General features: G+C 45.5%; 1 protein-coding gene across 13 annotated transcripts in view; it reads left to right on the top strand.

The window, feature by feature from the left end:
- Positions 1–16,703: 16,703 nt before the first annotated feature.
- METTL24 (methyltransferase like 24) overlaps positions 16,704–21,595 on the top strand; it is a 122,727-nt gene continuing 117,835 nt past the window's right edge. For 11 of the 13 annotated variants that reach the window (XR_015726071.1, XR_015726072.1, XM_087865388.1 and 8 more), the window contains exon 1: positions 16,705–17,140. Coding sequence is in view for 11 of the 13 variants with exons in the window: in XM_087865388.1 (XP_087721514.1) it covers positions 16,823–17,140 (318 nt within the window). In the remaining 2 variants the exon portion in view is untranslated. Of the gene's footprint in view, positions 17,141–21,595 lie in introns of all 13 variants that reach the window. The other 2 variants (XM_087865382.1, XM_087865381.1) reach the window with 1 other exon arrangement.

Genomic DNA, 21,595 nt, shown 5'->3' with positions numbered 1-21,595 from the left:
GAAAATCAAAGAGGTAAAGCTGACTCCAAGGTTTGTGGTCTGAGCGTTTGGATGAATGGAGCTGCTAGGCTTGGGAGAACACTGAGGGAGGAGAAGGTTCAGTTGGAGGGTGGAAGGTATAAATAAACAGAAGTGTTGGGTGTGTTCAATTTGAGACGCCTATTAGACACCCAAGGGGAGATGTTGAGGGTGCAGTGAGATATATGAGCCTGGAGTTCAGGGACCAGCATATTTACTAGCGTATTTAAAACTATGGTAGTTGATGAGATCTCCCAGGAAATGACTTAAAAAAGAAGACACCTGAGGGGAGAGAAAGAAACTAATAGCTGTTGAGCACCTACCATAGACTAGGTGCCTTGTACATGGGCTATCCCTTTAACATTTCATAAGTTAGAGATACTAGACTTCCCATTTTCCACCTGGAGGGACAGCAGTTCAAAGGTTAAATAACATGTCCAAGGTCACATAGTTAGCAAATGGTCAGAATTTGAACTGGTTCTGCCTGGTTCTGAAGCCCATATACTTTCATTGTCCCTTCCTTCCTTCCTCCCACCCTTCCTCCTCTCCTCCTTTCTCCCTCCCTTTTTAAGGTATAATTTATGTACAGTAAAGTGTATAAAACATACTTGTATAGCTTCTACCTACACATACACTTAATTATCACTCAGATCAAGATAGAGAATATTTATAATACTCCAGAAGGCTCTCTCATGCTCCTCCTACCTTACATCCCTCCAAAGGTAACCACTTGTGATAGTTAATTTAATAGTCAACATCATGGGATGCCCAGATATCTGGTTAAACATTATATCTGGGTGTGTCTGTGATGGCATTTCTGGAAGAGATTATCATGTGACTAGGTAATCTCAATGAAGTAGGTTGCCCTCCCCAATGGGCAGACATCATCCAATCCACTGAGGGCCTGAGAGGAACAAAAAGGTACAGGAAGGGAGGAATTGCCCTTCATCTCTCTCTCTCTCTCTCTCGCTCTCTCTCTGCCTGACTGCTTGAGATGGGACATCAGTCTTCTTCTACCCTTGGTGCTCCCGGTTCTCAGGCCTTCAGACTGAAACTGTAATCTACACCATTGGCTCTTAGGCCTTCAAGCTACACCACTGGCCTTCTTGGGTCTTCAACTGCAAAGTGCAGACTGTGGTACTTTTCAACCTCCATAATCATTATGAGCCACCAGTCAGAGTCAGGGCTTACGGAGGTCAGGTGATCAATGGAGTATTAGTTCAGGTCTGTCTCACAGTGGGTCCAGGAGATCCCCAAACCCACCCCGTGATTATCTCTCCTGTTCTGGCATGCATAATTGGAATAGATGTACTCAGCAGCTGGCAGAATCCTCACGTTGGTTTGCTGATCTGTGGAGGGCTACTATGGTGGAAAAGTTCAAGTGAAAGCCACTAGAACTGCCTCTACCAAGGAAAATAGTAAACCAAAGGCAATATCACATTTCTGGGGGCATTTCAGAGACTAGTGCCACCATCAAGGACTTAAAAGTTGCAAAGATAGTGATTCCCACCACATCCTCATTTAACTTACCTGTTTGTCCTATGCAGAAGACAGATGGGTCTTGGAGAATGACAGTGGACTACTGTAAGCTTATCCAGGTGGTGGCTCCAATTGCAGGTGCTGTACCAGATGGGGTTTCATTGTCTTAGCAAATTAGTACATCCCCTGTTACTTGTTATGCAACTATTGAACTGGCAAATGTTTTTTTCTCTCTGTCCATAAGGTCTATTAGAAACAATTTACTTGTAGCTGGCAAGGCCAACAATACACCTTTACTCTCCTACCTCAGGGGCATATCAGCTCTCCAGCCTATGTCATCATTTAGTTTGCAGGGATCTTGATCACCTCTCCCTTCCACTAGACATCGTACTGGTCCATTACATTGATGACATTATGCTGATTGGATCTGGTGATCAAGGAGTAGCAACTACTCTAGATTTCTTGCTAAGACTTTTGCATGTCAGAGGGTGGTATAAATCTGATAAAAATTCAGGGACCCTCTACCTTAGTGAAATTTCTAGGTCTCTAGTAGTGTGGCATGTCAAGATATCCCTTCTAGGTGAAGGATAATGATTGCTTCTGGCCCCTCTTACAACCACAAATGAGGCACATCTAGGGGAACTCTTTGGAGTTTGGAGGCAATGTATTCCTCCTTTGGGTGTGTTACTCTGGCCCATTTACTGAGCGACCGGAAAAGCTACTAGTTTTGAGTGGGTCTAAAGACAAGAGAAGGCTCTGCAACAGGTCCAGGTTGCTACGTAAGCTGCTCTGCCACTTGGGCCATATGATCCAATAGATCCACTGGTACTTGAAGTGTCAGTGACATAGGGATGCTCTTTGGAACCTTTGACAGGCTCTTATAGGTAAATCCCCGCACCGGTCCTGAGGATTTTGGAGCAAAGCCCAGCCATCCTCTGAAGATAACTGCTCTCCTTTTGAGAAACAGCTCTTGGCTTCCTACTAAGCCTTAGTAGAGACTGAAGACTTAATCATGGACTACCAAGTTACCATGTGATCTGAGCTGCCCAACATGAACTGGGTGTTATCTGACCCGCAAAACTATAAAGTTGAGCATGCATAGCAGTACTCCATCATCACATGTAAGTGGAATGCATGTGGTTGGGTATAGGCAGGCCTTGAAGACATAATTAAGTTACATGAAGAAGTGACCCAAATGCTTACAGTGCCCACTCCTGCTACACTGCCTTCTCTTTCCCAGCCTGCACCTGTGGACTGATGTGGAGGTCCTTAGGATAAGTGGAAGAGTGGAAGAGAAGCTTTGGGCCCGGTTTACAGATGCTTCTGTATGGTATGCAGGCACCACCTGAAAGTGAACAGCTACCGCCCTACAGCCCCTTCCTGGGACGTTCCTGAAGAGCAGTGGTGAAGAGAAATCCTCCCATTGGGTAGAATTTTACCTAGCTGTTCACTTTGCTTGGGAGGAGAAATGGCCGGATGTGTGATTATATACTGATTTATGGCTAATGGTTTGGTTGAATGGCCAGGGACTTGGAACATGATTGGAAAATTAATGGCAAAGAAATTTGGGAAAGAGGTATGTGGCTAGACCTCTCTGAATGGGCAAACAATGTGAGGATATTTGTGTCCCATGTGAATGCTCACCAAAGAGTGACCTCAGCAGAGGAGGATTTTAATAATTGAGTTGATAGGATGACCTAGTCTGTGGATACCAACCTGCTTCTTTCTCCAGCCAGCACTGTCATCTCCAAATGGGCTCATGAACAAAGTGGCCATGGTGACAGGGATGGAAGTTAGGCACGGGCTCAGCAACATGGATTTCCACTCACCAAGGCCAACCTGCCTATGGCGACTGCTGCGAGTCCAATCTGCCAGCAGCAGAGACCAACACTAAGGCCCTGAGCTGACACTGCTGCCTGGGGGTGATCAGCCGGCCGCCTGGTAGCGGGTTGATTGCATTGGACTACTTCCATGTTGAAAGGGGCATGTTTTGTTCTTACTGAAATAGACACTTACTCTGGATATGGATTTGCTTTCACTGCACGCAATGCTTCTGCCAAAACTACCATCTGTGGATTTATAGAATGCTTTATCCACCGTCATATTATTCTACGCATTGCTTCTGATCAAGAAACTCACTTCCCGGCAAAAGAAGTATGGCAATGGGCCCACGCTTATGGAACTCACTGTTCTTATCATGTTCTCCACTCATCCTGAAACAGCAGAGGAATGGCCTTTTGAAGACTCAGTATAGTGCTATGTAGGTGGCAGTACCTTGCGAGCTGGGGCAAGTTTCCCAGAAGGCTGTCCTATCTTCTGAATCAGCATCCAGTATATGGTGCTGTTTCTCTCGCAGTCAGGATTCACACATCCAGGAATCAAGGGGTGGAAATGGGAATGGTACTGCACACTCTTACCCCTAGTGACCCACTAGCAAATTTTTTGCTTCCTGTTCCCACAGCTTAGCCTCTGCTGGCCTAGAAGTCTTAGTAGTCCAGAAGGAGGAATGCTTCCATCAGGAGACACAATGATCTTTTTGAACTGGAAGTAAAGACTGTCACCGAACCACTTTGGGGTCCTTATACCTCTGAATCAACAGGCAAAGAAGGGGGTTATAGTGTTTCCTGGGGTGTCTGAGCCAGACTACCAAGGAGAAATTGAGCTAGTCATCCACCGTGGATAGAAGGAAAAATGTGTTTAGAATATAGGAGATCCTTTAGAGCATCTCTTACCATTACCATTCCCTATGATTAAGGTCAGCAATATGACAACCCAATCCAGGCAGGACTGCTAATGGCCCAGACTCTTCAGGAATGAAGGTTTGGGTCATCCACCAGGTGAAGGACCATGACCAGCTGAGGTGGTTGCTGAAGGCAAAGGGAGTATGGAATGGATAGTGGAAGAAGGTAGTTTTATAAATACTAGTTTCATCCATGTGACCAGTTAAAGAAATGAGGACTGAAGTAGTCATGAGTATTCCTCATGTTGTTATGTTTTTATGAATAAGGTGTGTGTGTGTGTGTGTGCGTGTGTACTGCTATTTGCAGCACAGTAAGCAATGTTTATGGTTTTGATTTTGGGTCATTGAGAAAAAAATAAATTGAATTTGGTCCTTTTTCTCTTTACCTGAGGCTGGGAAAAGTGGAAAGCACTTGAAAAAAAATGTTTCATAGAAAGTAATTTAAATAAAGGTATTTAATACTTCAAGGCTGGTCTTCAGTTTTCCTGGAACTTCACTCATTCAGAATACAATGTAGTAGAATTGCTCAACGCTTACTCTCCCTATAATGTGCCTTTCTGTACTCTAGAGTCTTGAAAGCTAAAAACTACATTTCCTAGACTCTCTTACAGTTAGCGTTCCATATGTGATTTCAGTTCTTTTGGACGGATGCATTTCTATGAAACTTGAATTTGGAGCTGAGGGACGTGTGGAAAGAGGCAGGGCCAGCGACATCCAGTCCCGCTGGAGCAGACGGCTGCAGAGGCTTCACGGCTCCACCTCAGCCCCTCCCTGGTTCTGCGGCACCCCCTCGCCATGGCAGCTGCTCCCCCAACTGTGACAGACTTAGCGGTGAGTTGTTCTCCGTAGCTCAGTCTGCACCCGCTCCGCTACTTTCCCATGATTTAGGAAGCCACATAACACTTGGAAATAAGTACCTTTCCGCTTCCATGAACTCAAGGGTAGCATCTGTTGTCCGCGACTGAATGCCGTATACCAGCCGCGCTGGTGCCCGAGAAGCCAGCACCGTGCTCTGCGTCACTCAGTCCCCAGTGCCTGGTAGCGTGCAGCCCGGGAATCAGGATGACGTCAGCCTGTACGTAGAATAGGCAGCACCCAAGCTGAGTGACTTCAGGGCATGCCCTCTAGTCCCCGAGTTTACAGCCCTCAAATTGCACGTGAAATTCCATTCTTAGGATTTCATTTCCTCACCCCTCTCTAAACTGTTTCTGTTTCTGTGTGCATCACACCCATGTTGGACCATCTCTTATAATACGTTACAATTTTTAACAGGAATGGCATTTCCTCTCTGTTCTGCTCTTTGGGGATGATAGGTTGTGGGAGAGAATGTGCACGCGGATGGGGAGAGAAGATGTATCGGAGTCTGAAGCAGAGGCAGAGGAGGTAAAAATATTTTGGAAGGTGTAGCTTCCTAAGCAGAGACTAGTGACTTACAACTTAATGTGACCGTCACGCAGATCCCAGTTGAGAGTTGGTTCTGATCAGGTAGAATTTGGGTGGGCAGCGCTGTGGAGTAGAAGGTGGAAACGTTTGGGAAATCCACATGCAGTGGGTCTCTGCTGGAGCTGGAAGTGTCTGCTGACAAGGGCGTGGTGTGCAGAGCACGCACGTGTTGAAGATACATGTTGTGGAGGGCGGGCCCTGCTTTTTCCTGTTCGGGCTTAAGGATGAGGAGAGGACACTTCTCTGCAGGGATGTGAAGGGTGTGTGTGAACAGTGGGCAATGCATTTGCTAGTCCTAACATCTGGAAGGAGACAAAGGAGAGTGTGCTTTGAGGAGAGGAAGGGAGAAGGTAATGGGATGATTTCCACTGCCAGACCAGGCAGGGCTGCTGGAATTTCTCTTCTGACTAATCCAGGAAGGGTTTGGAGGGGTGGCGCCATTCTTTCTTCTCTTTGTCACTCATGTATTAAATAGTTCTGGGCTTCAAGGTGGAATGATTGTAAAGAGCGATTCAGAGACAAGGGAGCTGAATGCGTGGTCAGCAGAATCCTGGGCTTTTAATGGGAGAAGGCTGTTGTGAGCTGGGATCATTAGGGGTATTTTAAAGTTCCGAAGAACAAGCTTCTCCACAAAGCATTTCTCCTTTTTCCTAGGAGAGTCAGAAACACTTTCACAACTAGCTAATTTTAATCTTCCCAACATCCTTGTGAGGTAGGTAAAAAGATATATTCTTACACTTTTTTTTTTAACAGATCATAATATTTCATGACAAGTACTTTCCAAAGAAACCACGTGGGGCCAAAGCGTGAAGCCAGTCAGAGCGGTCTGTCTTCTGAGAGCAGGGCTGCTATTCTTCTTGCTGAAGCATTTTGTTTAGTCTGTGCTTTCTTCTCTTTATGCTGATCTTCCGGCTATTGATGGTCTTCCGTGCAGTAACGCAGGACTTAGCATTGACCGATAACAGATTCAAAGAGTGTTAATTATGAAGGCTTTCCTATGGTTCCGAGTCTAGTCCGCGTACAGAATATGCTTGTCTCTCCAGGCACTTAGAGAGGTTTCAGAGTTGCAGAGAATTTCCCTGATACATGCAGCCGTTGAACCTTAGGAGCTGTCTTTTGTTCGGCACCTCAAAAAGCCTTTTCTAGAGAATGAACTACTAATGAAAGGCAGAATTAAAAAAAAAAAAAAGACATTGCTAATCATTATCTTCCCAACTTCTATTGTCTGAGGAGAGAAATAATTCTATTGATCTGCCCAGCTAAGATTTACCCCTGTCAGTAACAAAGACTTAATCTCTAGCGGCGGTGGATGAAAAATAGACGAACAGGCAATTTATCCTGGGATGTTAAAGCCTGAAAGATAATGGAACTTCTCCCCTTTGTTTAACATGGGATTTGAAACAAGCTTCACAGAAATAGTCGTATGTCATTAAAGCATGGTGGTCAACAAGATAAAGACTTTTACGTTAAAGAGGGTCTCTTGGTTTTAAAGAGATCCAATGGTGACAGACTGCGGATTGAGTTTTGATTTTTTATTTCTTATGGATGAAATTTTAAGGTATCTCCTTTTCATATTTAATTTAATTGTTAAAAAAGCTTAGGGCTGGAGGACTCTTGTGAAATCCACACTCTTTTGCTCTTAAACCGGAATTAGGCAAAATGAAGAATTTGGTTATATGTAGTGCCAGTGCTCACCAGTTATGATAATAACCTCACCCTTACTCTGAAATTGAATGCTGGAATACGATTGTATTTTGTGGTTTGCAAACTATTTTCATTATTGTCCAGCAAACTTAGGAGGACTCTAATCTAATGTATTCAATATACGAAATCAAGATTCCCTTAAAAATCCCATCCGCTTTTAAGGGTCTCAAGAAAGACACTTTAGGGGAGCACCTGGCTGGCTCAGTTGGTAGAGCATATGACTTTTGATCTCGGGTTGTGAGTTTGAGCCCCATGTTGGGGATAGAAACTACATAAAAAAATAAAATATAAAATCTTAAAAAAAAAAGAACTTGGGTGTATTATAGCAGCGCTCAGAGGCTATTCTCAGTGCATTCTGCGAGGCTGCAGGCAAAGCGAGAGGATTTATTCTGAAGCAATTGTGCTGCACCATCACCTAATTTTGTGTGAAGTAAATGCATAGGTGGGCAATGACCACTTAATTTTGTTCGATCTCTGTGTTCAAGCCTTATACAATTCTATCAATTTCTGGGAGAATGAAGAAAGAGAGATCACTGCAGTTTGGGGTAGAAAGAAAAATCAGAGAAAGGTTCTGCATTCAGAATTTTACATTCAGAAGATGTGGAGTGAAGTTTCTTCAATGTCAACATATCTGATGTTTTGTGTTTTACTATTTGGTACTATTTTCATTTAGAAGTCTCTAAGGTGAAGGTTCCAGAGGGCGGTGATCTGCGTTCTTACGGTCTATAAAGGTCTTAAGCAGGCTCTACCTTGAATCCATACTTGTGTCTTCTGCTCAAAAACCATCCGTGACTCCCCATTCCTCATTAAATAAAATCCAAATAGCTCAGCTCTTTTCCAAACCTGCCCTCGATCTTCTTATCTCCAGGACAGAGCGATCCTTTCAGGCAGTAAGAATAGTATAAGCAAAGGTCTAGAGGCAGGAAAGAGCAATGGATGTTTGGGGTATAGCCAGTGAGGGGTGGCTGGCTGGCTGAGGGGTGGGGGGCGGATTGGAGTTGCCCGAAGGCTGAGTTCATAAATACCACGTCCAGCATTGCAAGGTTCTTGAAATCCTTGGTTGTGCATATTTCACTGAGCTCCTCTCTGTGCAAGACGCTGGTTACTGCAGGGAGACAAAAATAAATAATTCACCATCCCCAACCCTGCGTCTGCTGTGGGACTTCGGTCGGTGAACAATGGCTGCAGAGAGTTAGGTGCTGGGATACCTGGGGGCCAAAGTTGGAGCAATAACGGAAATTTGTTTCCTGGTTTTTACATAACAATTTCCCCACACTAAAGGCTGACTTAAAAACCCACAAAGCTGTTAAAATAAGAACCGCAGCTATTAAAAACCTGTTCCAGTGATCTCATACTTCGCGGTTGAAGCGCTAATGGTAGCTACACACCCACAATATTAGTAAGACACGGAAATTCGTCCCCCACCCCCACCCCGTCTTTGTCGTCCAGCTTAGAGCCGCTTTTCTCCTGGCTGCCCTTTGTAAGGGGAACTGTTTCTCTCGCTTCCTCTCCTGGCAACAGCAACATTCTTTCAGACAGCGTTTGTCTCCCCTCTCTGAGCAACCGTCTAAGTCACCGGGGAAGCTGGGGGTGGGGGATGGAGGAGGGAGAATAGCTCCCTGCAAATTCTCAGCAGGCTTCTGCCCCAGGAACATTCCTCAAGGAGGTATGGGGGGATGTGGGCTCTGTGATGGGCCCTGTATCTAACACGGACGGTGTAAGCTCATGGTCAAGTGAGTAGGACTGGCGCTGTCCTGAGGCGCAGGTAGTCCGTGGTCAGCATAATGGCCCTGACAAGGTCTGAAGGGCCAAGTGTAAAAGCGAGCACAGCCCACAGCATGAGAAAGGTAAACTCAGAGAGAAGAGCAGTGTGCGGTTCCCCGGCACACAAAACCTGCAGAAATCAGAAACGCAAAGGAGAAAGGACACGTTTTAGAGCTCTGCGGGTCAAAGTGGGAAGGAAAAGGCCTGCCAGTTAAATTGGATCAAGGTGCTTTCCCAGAAACAGTGGAAAGCTTAGAAGGATACTCCCTGGCACGTGATGATTGTAAAGGAAAAAGGCAGTGGGCTGGGTTGGGACAACAGGTGCAGAGATGTGGTTTTCATGTTCCCTTTTATGTCAGTGGAGTCGAGGCCCAGTGAGCCCAAGCCCCGAACAAACACTTCAACACGAAGGGAAGAGGAACATAAAGTAGTGCAAAATGGTACACGATGTCCTTTCCGGCTCTCCGGGAACAATAGTAACGCATGACATACCCGTGATAGCACTTCCCATGCACCAGGTACAGTAGTCTCTGTTCTTTAAATAGATCAATTTATTTACTCATCACATAGGAACTTACTATTATTATCCCCATTTTACAGATGGGGAAACTGAGGCCTCAAGAGGTAAGGTAACCGGTGCAAGGCTACACTGCCAGTGTAGTTTAAGGGAAGCCAAGCTTAGACTAGGGTCTTCTGCTTCACGCTGACTTTTTGGCTTTGTTCCTTAATCCACCTTCCTGGGACCATATCTGATTAGCTTTCTGGGGTCCTCTGAGCTGAATGGCGTTGCAGCCTGGCTAGGGTTGCAGATTTCCAGGTGCTAGAGAAATAGGGCGGGAGGGCAGGCAGGCAGGAAGAAGTCATGGGGGAGAAGAGAATGGCTCCCAAGCAGGCTCCTGAACTTTTGAATATGAAGACCCTTTGTTAATACTTCAAACTTTCTTAGTAACTGTACTTGGAGCCTAGAGGGGGAATATTTGCACCCATGGATCCATGGACACCTTGTAGTAACCTCTTCCTAAATCCCACCCTTGACCCTCACCATTTCCATGTCTAGGGGCGGGGGTGGAGGGGGCTCTGTGCCAAGACTTCTCGAAGTTTAATCATGGATCACCTGAAACACGTTAAAATAAAGATTTTGGGGACTCACCTGTGAATCTCTGGAGGTGGGGCTTCTGACCTACATTTAAGCAGCTCCCCAGGTGGTTCTCCTGCACATCTGAGTCTGAGAATCCCTGCATCATGGTCTGAAAATCATAGAGTTTTTATGCTTTCTCTAGGGCTAGAGCAGTAATGTGATGAGAAAGTAAAATGGCTTTTGACCTCAAGATTTTTAATATATTCACAAGCTAAGTTGAAATGACAGAGCCTGGAGACTTTTGCCTTTGGGCATGCTGTGTTTCACTTTATCCTGCCAGTTCCCTGGTGATCTTTTCTGACCTTCAGAGGTTTTTTTTAAGCCCTTGACTTTGGGAAAATTTCAACCAGGAATGTTTCTGACTTCAAAGTGATCCGTAGCTGGGAGATTATTTCTGGCATGTGTCATAATGACAAGATGAGCCAAGGGTGAGGGAGGGGAAATGCTCCCTAGGTGGTCCTAGGAAAGAGGCAATATTTTGACAATTCTTAACCCAAGCTGCTTTATTGTCATAACATCCAGGACTGTCTCATTGTGGAGTTATTGTCTGTAAATAAACCTATCTAACAATATCTCAAATGTGTTTTCAGAATCCAGTCTGTGTGTGGGGGGGGGGGTGTCTTTTTTGAATTCCGTGTCCAGGTTGAGGGCTTACCTAAGAGCCATCAGCCCCCATAATTTCCATCCCATCCACACACCATTTTCCCCATACCCACATCTTTCATTTTAGTCCCTCTTCCCCAGTAGCTTGCATGAAACATTCCCTGATTCTTCCCAAGTCCCTCGGGTCAAATATGTGCCCGGTTGGAGGTGGTACCTTTGAGGCATCCAATACAGGTTTGAGTATGATTCCTTTTTTGGGTAGGATGGATGAGCAACAGGTGCTGGAAGAAATGTGCTCTTTTGGGTCTGACTTCAGCCTGGTTGGGTGTGATGTCTGTTTGTCAACAATTCCAGAGATGTGGTTGAGACCCATCCCATGCAGGGCATTGCAGGGATCCAGAGGTCAGACTCCACTGTATGTTTGAGAAACAGCTTAGGTAGAAGAAAGGTAAAGCAAGTCCACAAATGCTAGAGTAAGTTGAACACCAGGCATGGGAGAACACAGTGTTAGGAGATTCAAAAGAAGCAGGAAAGGCTCATGATTTCTCTCCCAGGCAGGCCAGGGCATGAAGCCATTCCCCAGGCATTTTCCATAAGGCTAGCTCAGAGCCAGCTTTCTTAGGTTGTGAGCTAAAGCAGTGGTGTGATTTTAGGCAGGGCTCCCAGCCCCAAGCAGCAGTTCCAGTGTCTGTCTTTCTATTATAACTTTGTTCTTCTAGGTCTTGAAAGCTTTCATCTTGGTGAGTTCCTCCTTGAACATGAATACTTCTGATGTTGAACTGGCATCTAAATATTTAGCTATATCCTTAAGGTGGGGAGGATGACATTAATTGACACAGTCCTATGTAGGATACGGCTTGAGATGGGCATTTCAGGAGGAGTCAAATGTGGGTTCAAGTGCAGTGATGGCAAAGTGGGAGGGAACTAAAAATAAACCGCTTGGTTCATCTGTCTGCCAGAGGCTGGCTCAAGCTTTTTTTGAGGTTTCCCACTGATACCAACAAAGCAGTAGTTGATGGCCTTTGAATGGGATTGATCTAGGTTCTTTTGGTGGATTGAAACATTAGTAATAGCACTTCATATCAAAGACCTACAATTTTGCTTTAACTTAGCATTTCTACTCTTAAGAATCATAACTGATTACAAATGCACACAGATTTGATTCATTTTTTCCTCTTTATTTCAACAGTTATTTATTATGACATACTACATGCCAAATACAGTTCTAGGAACTGGGATTGTAGAAATAACCAAAGCAAAGTCCCTGAACTCATGGAGCTTCCATTCTAGTTGGGAAAGACGATAATAAACAAGGCATCATGTTACCAAATCTCATGAGCAGTTTTCAGCCCACATTTTTTTTTTAAAGATTTTATTTATTTATTTGACAGAGATAGAGACAGCCAGCGAGAGAGGGAACACAAGCAGGGGGAGTGGGAGAGGAAGAAGCAGGCTCATAGCGGAGGAGCCTGATGTGGGGCTCGATCCCACAACGCCGGGATCACGCCCTGAGCCGAAGGCAGACGCTTAACCGCAGTGCCACCCAGGCGCCCCCAGCCCACATTTTATTAGACCTCTCAGTGTCTTCCTTCTAGAAATAGTTTCATCACTTGGTTTCTGGGACAACACATTCTGTTCCCTTACTGTCCTCCTATTTCAGTATCCTTTGTTGACTCTTCCTCATCTTTCCGACCATAAATTGGTGGACCCGTAGCCAAGCCTTCAAATATCTCTTCCCTCCTTTACTCAACATCAATATGCCCATGATTTAAAATTTCGTTCGATTTCTAGCCCTCACTGCTCCTCTGAATTCCAGTCTTTTAAATGAGACTGGCTACTCGACATCCCCACTTACATGTCTAAAAGGCTTCCAAAATTTAACATGACCATCAAAATCAAACTCTTGATTTTCTAACCCAAACTACTCTTACTTTTAAGTCTTTTCTTTCTCAGTTAATGGGAACTCTCTTCCTCCAATTACTCAGGAAAATCCTTGGAATCATCCGTGGCCTCTTTCTTTCCTTTTGGTCCACTTCAGATCCATCAGATTTAGCTACTAAGACGTCCATCACAGTTTTGTTTATAAAATGAAAACTTGGAAATGATCTAATTATCCAACAGCGGAAGATTGGTTTAATCACAACACATGTGGCCATTGAAAATGATGTTATAGGTTAATAAGATTACTGTTTAATGACCTTTTCATTATGGAAAATTTCAAACATGCTCAATAATAGAGATCTGTGAACCCCATCATCCAGCTACAACAATTATAATCTCAAAGTTCTTCTTGCTTCATTTATTACCCCCAGCTATTTCCACCTCTTCCACTGGATTGTTTCTAACTAAATCCCAGACATCATGTAATTTAATAGGTAAATATTTGTGCCGTATACAGGAGCAGATGATAAAAAATATGTATATGTTTTCATTTTCGTGAACTGTATGCACATATGCGTGGAAAAAGGTCTTACGGGATAGCTGTCTCTGAATCATGATGTATGAATGATTGTCGACATCTTCTTCTGCTTCGTCTACATTTTCCTCAATGAGCATGTATTACATGGATGGGGTGGGGTGGGGTTCTAGTCCTTTCTAAATTTGATTACTTTAATTCAGGCAGGATACTTCATAGTGAACGGGAAATAACCATTTTGGGGGAGGATCCTTGTCTCTCACCTTCTGTTTTCTCTTTGGACAGTCTATAATTAAAAATTGCCATATGAATATCCATTGTGACAGCAAGGTTTCCCAGCTTCGGCTTTGTGGACATTTGGGGCTGGATCATTCTTTGTTGTGGAGTGCTATTCCTTGCGTTTGAGGCTATCTTGCAGCATATCTGGTCTCCCCCCATTAGATGGCCAGTTGCATCTTCCTCGCACCCTGGCCCATTGTAGAGACCAAAAATGTCTTCAGAAATTGCCAAATGTCCTCGGGGAGGCAAAAGTACCCCTGACTGAGAACCACTATGCTACCGCATGTGTGCTAATTTAGATGTACAGTGTCTAGGAGATTAGCAGTAAAAATGCTCTGTTTTACTCATTTTGCGGCTGAAACCTCATGAAGGATATAATTTGTGATCTGATGAAAACTGCTTTTGTGGCTTACTGACCTGCATATTTAAGTAACCAACCTATGACTCAGTGGTTAGTGATTATCTGCATTTTGAAACATATCCAGAAATGAACATGGTAAGTTCAACTCCATGAGAAAAGCAAATGTCTTGAATGAAAGATGGATTGTCAGCTAAGACAGTGATCAGTTAGATTTTCCTCTCCAGCCTACCAGCTAACCTACTGCACTATTCATTAGCATCCACGACACAGGCAAATGTGTGGCAGTTAAAAACGGGAAATTTCTTCCTAGAAAATTAATGATGCTGTATATACATAAACAATTCTTTTTTTTTTTTTAAGATTTTATTTATTTATTCGACAGAGATAGAGACAGCCAGCGAGAGAGGGAACACAAGCAGGGGGAGTGGGAGAGGAAGAAGCAGGCTCATAGCGGAAGAGCCTGATGTGGGGCTCGATCCCATAACGCCGGGATCACGCCCTGAGCCGAAGGCAGACGCTTAACCGCTGTGCCACCCAGGCGCCCCAACAATTCTTTTTTTTATTGCAATAAACACGTAGAGACAGTTGTAAAAGATGAGGGAAAAGGGCACTTAAATATTGCATTTTATTTGTATTTTTCCCTCATAATGGAAACATTATTAGAGAACCATAGAAATGAGATAAGGGAAAATATGAGGTCATCTTGCCCATTTTCTTCAAGAGCTACACTGTTCTGTGTGCCTCCTCCCACCTCCAGTCCAGAGGCTTAGTAAATATCCCCATTTTCATAATATAGGATACTCCTCATATTTCCCCCCTGGAGAGTAACTCAACACATGAGCAGAGGGCATAAGTTAGTGATATCATAATCTTCAAAAGATTGCTTCTTTAGTTAGTGGGACTGTGTTGGTTGCATAGAAAATGAAACCTCTAGCAAAGTCTACATCAGACATTGGTGATCCGGGTTGATCAAACACAATACACATCATGTCTTACACAGTTCTCCACCATTATACAACTGAATAGAGTACGTTTGGGAGTCTTAATGGTTGTTTTTTGCACTTGTTGGATACTCCTAATTCTAGCCAATGTATAAGATATTTATAAATCTCCTTATACATTCTTACGTTTATCCACTTTGGAATCAATGCTTAAATTTTGTTTTTCATGATAACATCCAGGATTTTCTTTAATGGTAAATAATAAAAGTAACTACCATCAGTTGAATACCTTCTGTGAACCTGGTATTATTTAGGTCACTGAACATTTAATATTTTATGCAATCTATGTATCCTACCGGATATATAGGTCTATTTACACATGAGAGAATGGAGGCCGAGAGAGGGTAAGTACTTTGTGCAAGGTCTCACAACTTCTGAATGGCAGAGTCCTGATTCAGCACATAGTTCAAGTCTGACACCCAAACTTGTTATTTAAATAGTCACAGGATGTGAGGTTTTCTCTAAAAATTTGTGTCGGGAAAATGTACTTGCTTGAATTCTTTAAAACAAAGCCAATCTGCAATAGCCTGAGGGCTGCGTCTAAGAAAAAAACAAAGGTCAATCATAATGAAACACTGAGGAGCTTGAGGACTGGGGTGGCCCAGGGAATGGACTAGATTGGGTAGTTAGACATAGAGAGATAGCCCAAGTGCTCTGTCCAGAGACAAAGAATAGATGGGGTCTTTCTTAAGTTAGATTTTAGAGAGAAGGGCTTCTTCTGGAAAATTCCTGAGATTCAGGGAGTGGGGGAAGGGGACTCCATATTTGGTTTCTGTGTCCATGCCTTAGGCTGTTAGGGAAGAGACTAGGTCAGTGGCGGGTAGTTTCGTGTAGTAGTATGGAAAATAAAAGTGTAGAGCATAAAAAGAAGTGGCCACAGTTAAAGAAAACAAATCCAAATCCAAACCTAAACCCCAAGCCCAAAACCTCAAATAGGTTGTGGGAAAGAATTCTAACAATTGAAAATGAACAGTCAACACCGGACTTCAGGCTGTGAGCGTTCAGCCTGATTAATTAAGGTCAAGGTGGTGATGGAAATACCAGCTGGGGAGCATTTTGCCGAAGATAAATTTGTCCTTCTGTATCTCTGCAAGACAGCAGGGAGGTGTGTGTTTGGAGCTAAATTAATTTGATTTACATCATGCCATGGTAACTTCTGTTCCCTCTCCCTGCTGTCAGATGTCTTAGCTGGCTCTTTCCCTCTCCTTCACCCCCACACATTTCATAACACGGAGAGAAAGCATGGATTGGCTTCAGGCAGAATTTAGAAATGGAATAACTCTATGATTATTCGGTATCGGGTGCTATTCTCTCCTCCCCCTCCCTTCTCTCTTGAAGGAGAGGAGTTGTAAACCCAAGCCTAAGCGCGATATATTTTTATCCTGTGCTTAATGGCACAAATTGCTTGACAATCAGAACTTGTTCCTTGTAGCAAAAGCTGGCAGCTCACCTATCTTCCCGTGTTTCTCCAACAATACTAATACTAGCAAATGAAGTTACCACCCAGGACCCCGTTAGGAATGCGCTTTTTCTGGCCATGTGGCTTTTCGACTCCGCCAGGCTCTGGAGGCCGAGGCGGAGGGCGCCCCCTCGGGGACCCCCAGGACTCGGGTTCTAGCCCCGCCGAGCCGCCTGCGCCCCCGGGCCGCCGCCCAGCGCCCCTCGCCCCCTCCCGCGGCCGGGCGCGCTCGGCTGGGCAGGATAAGGTTACGCCGAGGCTTTCTTGGACCGCAGGGAGGGAGGCGGGTCCGAGCCCGCGCCCCGGCCCGCGGGGGAGTTCCCACTGTGGGCGGCTCGGACCCGCGGGGCCGTCTCCCAGCTGCCGGCCGGGCGCGGCGAGCGAGCCGCTGAGCGCAGCCCGGGCCGGGTCCCCGCCATGGCGCGGGAGAGGCCGGCCGGGAGGGGCTGCGGCGCCCTGCGCCGGTGTGTGCTCGGCGCCGCGCTGCTGCTCGGCCTGCGGCTGTGCGCGGAGCTGCGGCCCTCCGGGCTCCGGCCCCCGGCCCGCAGCGCCGCGCCGGGCCCGGCTCCCCGGCCGCCCGGGCCGCACCTGCCGCCCGCGCCCGGCCCGCCCCGCGGCGCCAGCAGGAGGCAGGTGACCTACGTGCGCAGCGGGCGCCGAGCGCCTCCGGAGGGCGGCGGGAGCGGGACGCCGGAGCCGGGCTGCTGCGCCCCGCGCGGGCGTCCCCGCCGGAAGGTCAGTGTCAAACGGTGCAGTCGTGGGCCGGACACCCGAATCCCCCTCCCCGACGCGCTCAGAGCCCTCGGCTCGGCCCCGCAGGCCGCCCCACTGGGACCCTCAGAGTAGTCTTCGGTTTCTCCCACCTCAGCCCTCTCTGGCGGCTCCAGTGGTGGCACCCTTCAATGCCCAGGTAGAATGACGCGGGACGGAGTCGAGTCCGCTCAGTATTCCACCGAGAGCTGCTGAGCGTCCATTGCGTGCCAGGCGCCCTCGCTAGGCGCGCACCGGCCGTGAAGGACCAAGCCCTGCTCTCAAGGAGCTTACCTTTCAGTGAGGAGAGGGTATGAGTGATGGGCAGGGAAAGGACAAGAAAGTGTTGGGGTTTTGTTTATATTCTGTGCTTCCCCCCGGTTTTCTCCTTGAGGCCCGGACAACGCGGGCTGGGTAGCCACTGTGAGCGGCTTTTCCACTCCACCTTCATCGCGGTGATGGAGATCCACTGTGACGGAGAGCCACCTTCCAGCCTAATTTCCCTTGAGTTCCACCCCAGACGTGGGCAGGGTGGCTGGCGCAGGGTGAGAAGCGAGCCCCAGCACCTCTTGATGGGAGGTGAACGGGAACGTCGAGGACTGAAGTGATAACCGAGGTTTGTCTTACAGCACTCGCCAGTGTTGCTCTTCCTACCGCCTAACTTCTCGGCTCACACCTCAGCGAGTGGTTCAAGTTGAACCTCTGGTTGGTTGTTAAGCCTCTGGCCTCCTACCCTCCTTTTGGGGCTCAGTAATTTACTTGGTACTTGGGGATGAAAAGATTAAGAACCGCAGTTATGAGCTGGCCTGGGCCTCATAATCCATTAACCCTAACTGCATCCCCTAGGGCAACCTCTATCTGTTGCTGTGCTCATCCTTTTTTCTTTTAAACATCTCCTGTCCCCCACCACCCCACCTCTTTGGGGAGAGGGAAAACTCTTCCTTTGACTCTGCTGCTTTCTTGAGCTTCCCAGTCTAACCTACTTTTTGGTATCACACCCCACCATTTCTTCCCCTGCTTTCCTTTCCCCCAAGCCTTGCTTCTGACGCGCCATACTGCTGCTGTACCCGCCTGGCCATCAGCGTTATCTTCTTGGATAAACTCAAATACTTTTTTCTATCTCTGAAACCTCACTTCCCAAGTAAAGTCTTAATTTGCTCTTCCACTCCCTTCTTCATGCTCCTAATGCACTTTCCGTGGCACAGTGTTATGCCTCCAGCACACCTTTGCCAAAGGCTTCCCAGGTCCCCGATGCTGCATTGGGTGCTGGGGGCACAGAATGAGTTCAAAGTCCGGTGAGGGAGTCAGTCAGCTTAGGCCTCCAGTAATGTGACCAGTGCCGTACTTAAGGTCTTGAACTCTGGCTGAGGAGTCAAAAAGGCTAACCATGAGGGGATGTTTGACCTAGGACTTGATATTTCTTAAAAGTTCAAGTTCTTTTGTTTCTCTCCATGTCCTCAGATGTCCCTTCAACCCTACCCTGTAGTTTTCCTCTCATATCTGCCCTCAGTCTCTGTTGTTTCTGTTGTCACCTGTCCAAGAATCACTCTTAAATCTTGGTCTCCACTTCAGACAACAGTATCTGGAGCCTGTCCTACAAATGGAAAGGGTTGGAATGCACAGACTCTGAGGGTCACTCGAGGGGCAGTTCGTGTCCATCCCCCTCAGGATTCTGCTACAGTGATTCAGAGTAGGGGTGGTGGTGGCTTACACAGGGTGGTAGAGGGGGAGCTGTGAGGAGTGCCCTGAGTCTGGATGTATTTTGAAGATGAAGGAGGGAGGAGAAGTTATTGTTACTGTTCAGCTTTTGGGTTTTTTTGGGGAGAGGACTGGACAGAAATGAGGAGGTTGGTTTTATTTATTTATTTTTTATTATTTTTTTTAAAAGCACAGTTGACCTTCCTTTTTTTTTATTTTTAAAGATTTTATTTATTTATCCAACAGAGATAGAGACAGCCAGCGAGAGAGGGAACACAAGCAGGGGGAGTGGGAGAGGAAGAAGCAGGCTCATAGCAGAAGAGCCTGATGTGGGGCTCGATCCCAGATCGCCAGGATCACGCCCTGAGCCGAAGGCAGACGCTTAACCGCTGTGCCACGCAGGCGCCCCAGGAGGTTGGTTTTAAACATGTTGATTTTGAGATATCCTGTAGACATCCGGAGGAAATGTCAAATGGGCAGTTGGACATAGGAGTCTGGAGTTGGAGGAAACATCGAGGCTGATGATAGAGGTGTGGGAGTCATCAGTGTGCAAGTGGGACTAAAGCCATGAGACTTCAGGAGATCAACGAGGGAGTGAGGGTGGCTAACAGGAACGAGCCACCCGGGTCTGAGGCCTGGGGCTCTGTTAATATTAAAATTTAATTAGAAAAAAGGAAATATATGCCTAGAGTCTGGTATGTTATAAGCAGTCAATAATCATCATGGAACACTACATCAAAAACTAATGATGTACTGTATGGTGACTAACATTATATCATAATAAAAAAATAAGCAGTCAATAATCGTAGCTTTAATGTTCACTCATCGGTCCTGAGTCTTTAGCCTCAGCTGTTCGCCAAGTGTTATTTGTTGTAACCTATCTCCATTCTTTTGGCTTATGCTGATTCTCTTACTTGCAGGGGGTTGGGGTGGTATCCTTCTTTCCCATGATTCATGCCCTTTCCGTCCTTGAATGTTCAGGTCAGGGGTCTTCGCCTGGAAACCGTCCCGTATCAGTCCTACTTCCTTCTGTGCTGGTCTTTCCCCAGTTGGGAATGAGAACAGAAATGCATTCTGATTTCCAAGTTGCTTTGTACATGCTGTGCTACGACCTGGTAATCCATCTCAGATTGAATGTTTTGTTCCCACAGTTGTGCTTGATGGAAAGGGTTGTATTTCCCAGAGTGACCCCTAGGAAATGCTTGCTCCTGAGACACCATAATGTAAAAAAATATAAGAATCTTACTATTTGAGCCTATTATGTGTAATTCAAAATGTCTTTGGTTAAAAGTGTATAAGAAAGAACTGAGTTTATTGCTATTTTTAAAATATTGTTTCATTTTTTAGCCTCCTAAGGAAGAATTGTCCCTAGATTTCCTTTCCCCCAGCTCTCTCTTTATTTATTTACTTTTTTTCAAGATATACATTCTAACTCCCTCACATTCCTAGATAGTGGGAATCTTGAATTTGTTTCATTTTCCCGTTTTTTTTTTTCAGTTGAATTATAATGTTCCTGAAAACTGAAAAGACCAGTTGTCTAATCTGTTCTCCCACTTCTGGAAACAGAGTTTGAGATCCCTTATCTCCCTGGGGACAAATCTTGTTCCTTTTTTAGCCTCCTTTCAAGATGTGAAATGTAAGCTCAATGTGCTGTTAAATAATTGATATAATGAAAGTTTGAAAGTTATGTGTTAAAAACCTTGGATCTCATTTTATTTAAATTTTGTTTGTTGAGAATTATGGTAAACAATGTGATTTAGGTTCTTGGTTACTTTGTGGAAGGCACCTACCAGATTGGAGAAGGAGAAAAAGTTCCGTTCTATTTTGAGGATGGCTTTTGGGGTGGATGAAAACCTGCATGAAATAATTGGGTTGCCGAGGGTTTCTTGTCAACGTGCTTCCTTTGCAGGTGTTAGAGGCACAAAAATTCAGCAATTATATTTCCACTTTAATCACAGCTTATGCTTCTCTTAAAGAAAATAATCTGTTATAAAAAAGAGAAGTGAAGTGTAGTCCTCATATAATTCTTTCCCTCTTTCCTCCTACCCCTCTTTCACCCAGCCGTGCAAGAACTAGCTCTAAATATTACATCTTCTTTCACGTCAGAGGTGGTAACCTTAGAGCATTGTGAAATGGGAGCAAATAATACATGATAGATAAATATTGCCTTTTTGGATTAGGACTACCCTGGAACCCAGGCATTTTTGTATACACAGAAACCTTCCATCAGAGCTCTTTGGCTCCAAAACCTGCATACTACACATGCATAAACATTTCCCTGTAATTCCTTTTCTTTTCCTCCTCTCTGTTTCTCTCTGGTTTTCTTGTCTTAGACATATACTGTAATTACATGGGCGAAGTTCTTTGTGGGGGGCATTTGTTGAGGACTAAGATAAGGTCTCCATGACTTATGCTTCCTTTTTTTAAAGATTTTATTTATTTATTTAGAGGGGGGAGAGGCAGCGCAAGGGGGAGAGAGAGAATCTCAAGCAGACTCCCTGCTAAGAGCAGAGCCCAAGGTGGGGCTCGATCTCACAACCCTGAGATCATGATCTGAGCCGAAATCAAGAGCTGGACACCTAACCAACTGAGCCACCCAGGTGCCCCGATTTATGCTTCTTTATGCAGCCTTGGGTACATGTTTCCCTTACAGATTAGCAAACCATGTAACAGACAGCAGCACAATCTGTGGCTCCTTTGCACAGGAGAAGCACTCAACACAGGAGCCAAGCTTTCCAAAGA

The sequence above is a fragment of the Ursus americanus genome, chromosome 11 (genome assembly GCF_024610735.1).
Source record: "Ursus americanus isolate L20-20 chromosome 11, mUrsAme1.1.p, whole genome shotgun sequence".
Taxonomy (NCBI): Eukaryota; Metazoa; Chordata; class Mammalia; order Carnivora; family Ursidae; genus Ursus; species Ursus americanus.
Note: the sequence above shows the minus strand (reverse complement) of the source record. Positions and strands in the feature narration are given on the sequence as shown.